General features: G+C 41.5%; 1 protein-coding gene across 1 annotated transcript; it reads right to left on the bottom strand.

The window, feature by feature from the left end:
• Positions 1-696: 696 nt before the first annotated feature.
• LOC129525323 (large ribosomal subunit protein eL39-like) lies at positions 697-1,010 on the bottom strand. Its single transcript, XM_055355202.2, has one exon. The coding sequence runs from the start codon at positions 963-965 to the stop codon at positions 810-812; it is 156 nt and encodes a 51-aa protein (XP_055211177.1). The 5' UTR covers positions 966-1,010; the 3' UTR covers positions 697-809.
• Between the last annotated feature and the right edge of the window lie 1,946 nt (positions 1,011-2,956).

The raw sequence follows: 2,956 nt of genomic DNA, 5'->3' as shown, positions 1-2,956 counted from the left end.
TCTTACCCAGGCTGGAGTACAGTGGCACAATCTCGGCTCACTGCAACCTCCACCTCCTGGGTTCAAGTGATTCTCCTGCCTCAGCCTCCTGAGTAGCTGGGATTACAGGTGTGCGCCATCACACCCGGCTAATTTTTGTGTTTTTAGGAGAGACGGGGTTTCGCCTCAGGTGATCCACCCACCTTGGCCTCCCAAAGTGCTGGGATTACAGGCATGAGCCATGAGCCACTGCGCCCGGCTGACTAGAAACCTTAAGCCAGGCCAGTTTTGTTCCAAGGGGTGCTTTATTGGCTCCGTAATGCCAGCTTTAGTTCCTTAAAGCTGCCTAGTCGTATCTCAAAATATAACATTCCAGTTAAAGCCTTGGTTAATTTAACCAGTGTTTCCATTATGTTTGCTGCAGGAAAACAGGTTCTTATTGAACTTATGCAAACAATTATATTGCCATAAAAATAAGGATACTCACTAATAGTTTCATAATTCTGGAGGGATCAGGTAGGGAGAAAAAAGTAAATGTTATAATTTTTGTTCACAAAAGTATACTTTACCAAATTTCTATAAGCTAGATAGCTTAAGAAAAAACAAAATAAATCTTAAAGAAAACAAATTTATTTTATTTTATTTATTTATTTGAAATGAAAGGCCTCATATTTATTACTGAACCCAGTCAACCAACACCTTCATAACAGATTCAGAGAGGAAAAACATTTCGAACTCTCTAGATAGTGGTGACATTTTCAGCTTGATATGGTAACATGATTGTGACCTTCAGACAGCATCAATATGTGTGCCGTCTTATGTGCAATTCCTTATAGACCCAGCTTGGTTCTTCTCCAATGTCTCCTTTTGGAGTTGTACCTGATTTTATTACCAGTTTTCATCCGAATCCACTGGGGAATGGGACAATTTTGCTTTTGTTTCTTGGCCAGGAATGGCTTAATCCTGAAGGTCTTGTGAGAAGACATGGCGAGAAGCGGAGTCAAGCACACACCATGATGGCGGAGAAAGGAAGAGAGTATTCTATTTTATTCATTTTTTTTTTTTTTTTTTTGAGACAGAGTCTTGCTCTGTCACCCAGGCTGGAGTGCATTAGCATAATCTCGGCTCACTGCAACCTCCACCTCCCGGGTTCAAGTGATTCTCCTACCTCAGCCTCCCAAGTAGCTGGGATTACAGGCGCCCACCACCATGCTCAGCTAATTGTTGTATTTTTAGTAGAGACGGGGTTTCACCATGTTCGTCAGGCTGGTCTCAGAAGTCCTGACCTCAGGTGATACATCCCCCTCTGCCTCCCAAAGTACTGGGATTACAGGCACGAGTTACCGAGCCCGGCCTGGAAAACAAATATTAAAGAACCAGAAATGTTTTAAACAAAAAGGCACAAACATTATCCTTGTCAGTTTATTCAGTCTCATGTAATTAATTCTTGTCCTGCCTAGTGTTGGGTTAGCAGTTTCATGAACCCATAAATTTCCTTAGAATTGATCCATGAATCTCCTTGAAGATGAAACATTTTAGGATTATAGTTGTTTGCAAAAGCTTTCAGGAAAGTGTCAGAGTAAAATAGTTAACTGTCTGAGGATAACAAGACTTAAAATGGCCATCGTTAAAAATCTGATATGAGTTTATTATAATACAATTGACATAGAAAATTCATTATTGGCTGGGCATGGTGGCTCACGCCTGTAATCCCAGCACTTTGGGAGGCCAAGGTGGCAGATCACCTGAGGTCGGGAGTTCAAGACCAGCCTGATTAACATGGAGAAACCCCGTCTCTACTAAAAATACAAAATTAGCCGGGCGTGGTGGCGGGCACCTGTAATCTCAGCTACTCAGGAGGCCGAGGCAAGAGAATCACTTGAACCTGGGAGGTGGAGGTTGTGGTGAGCCGAGATCACACCATTGCACTCCAGCCTGGGCAACAAGAGTGAAATGCTGTCTCAAAAAAAAAGAAAAGAAAAGAAAAAGAAATTTCATTATTTATGTGACATGCAACATTTTAACATAATAATCAAAATTATGACTGATACTATTATACCAGGACATGTTAGATTTTTAGAAATTTCATATAATTTCTGGAATACTCATATCAATTACAAATATAAGGTTTTAGCAGCATTTATCATTTGACAATGCTCCTCATATAATTTAACATCTAAAATAAGCTTAATCAGTTTAATATCTCTCTTTTTATATCTGTCTTTTTATACAAATTATTTTGATACATTCAAGAAACCTGTCTGGAAAATCCCAAAGTTAAAGTGAAGAAAAAAACAATTTAGCCAGGCACAGTGGCTCATGCCTGTAATCCCAGAACTTTGGGAGGCCTAGGCTGGCTGATTGCTTGAGCTCAGAAGTTCAAGACCAGCCTGGCCAACATGGAGAAACTCCATTCTGTACTAAAAATACAAAAATTAGCTGGGCATGGTGCTGTGTGCCTGTAATCCCAGCTACTCGGAAGGCTGAGGCAGGAGAATCACTTGAACCCAGGAGGCTGAGGTTACAGTGAGCTGAGATCATGGCACTGCACTCCAACCTGGGCAACAGAGTGAGAAGCCATATCAAAAACAAAAGAAAAAAACAATTTAGAATTTGATTTTGGGAAGTTTGTTGAAAATATCAAAGGTTTAAAACACTTGATTTAGGCCAGGCACGGTGGTTCACACCTGTGATCCTAGTACTTTGGGAGGCCAAGGTGGGCGAGTTGCCTGAGCTCAGCAGTTCGAGACCAGACTGGGCAACATGGTGAAACCCCATCTCTACTAAAATACAAAAAATTAGCCAAGCATGTTGGTGTGCACCTGTAGTCCCAGCTGAGGTGGGAGAATCGCTTGAACCTGGGAGGCAGAGGTTGCAATCAGCCAAGATCATGCCACTGCACTCCAGCCTGGGCAACAGCCAGGTTCTGTCTCCAAAAAAAAAAACAAAACAACACTTGATTTAACAGGATCACAGA

Source organism: Gorilla gorilla, chromosome 1 (assembly GCF_029281585.2).
Source record: "Gorilla gorilla gorilla isolate KB3781 chromosome 1, NHGRI_mGorGor1-v2.1_pri, whole genome shotgun sequence".
Taxonomy (NCBI): Eukaryota; Metazoa; Chordata; class Mammalia; order Primates; family Hominidae; genus Gorilla; species Gorilla gorilla.
This window is presented reverse-complemented; position numbering and strand designations above follow the sequence as displayed.

Bases quoted from the DNA above. Each gene is read 5' to 3' on its own strand.
- LOC129525323 (XM_055355202.2), bottom strand. From the start codon at position 965: ATGTCTTCTCACAAGACCTTCAGGATTAAGCCATTCCTGGCCAAGAAA.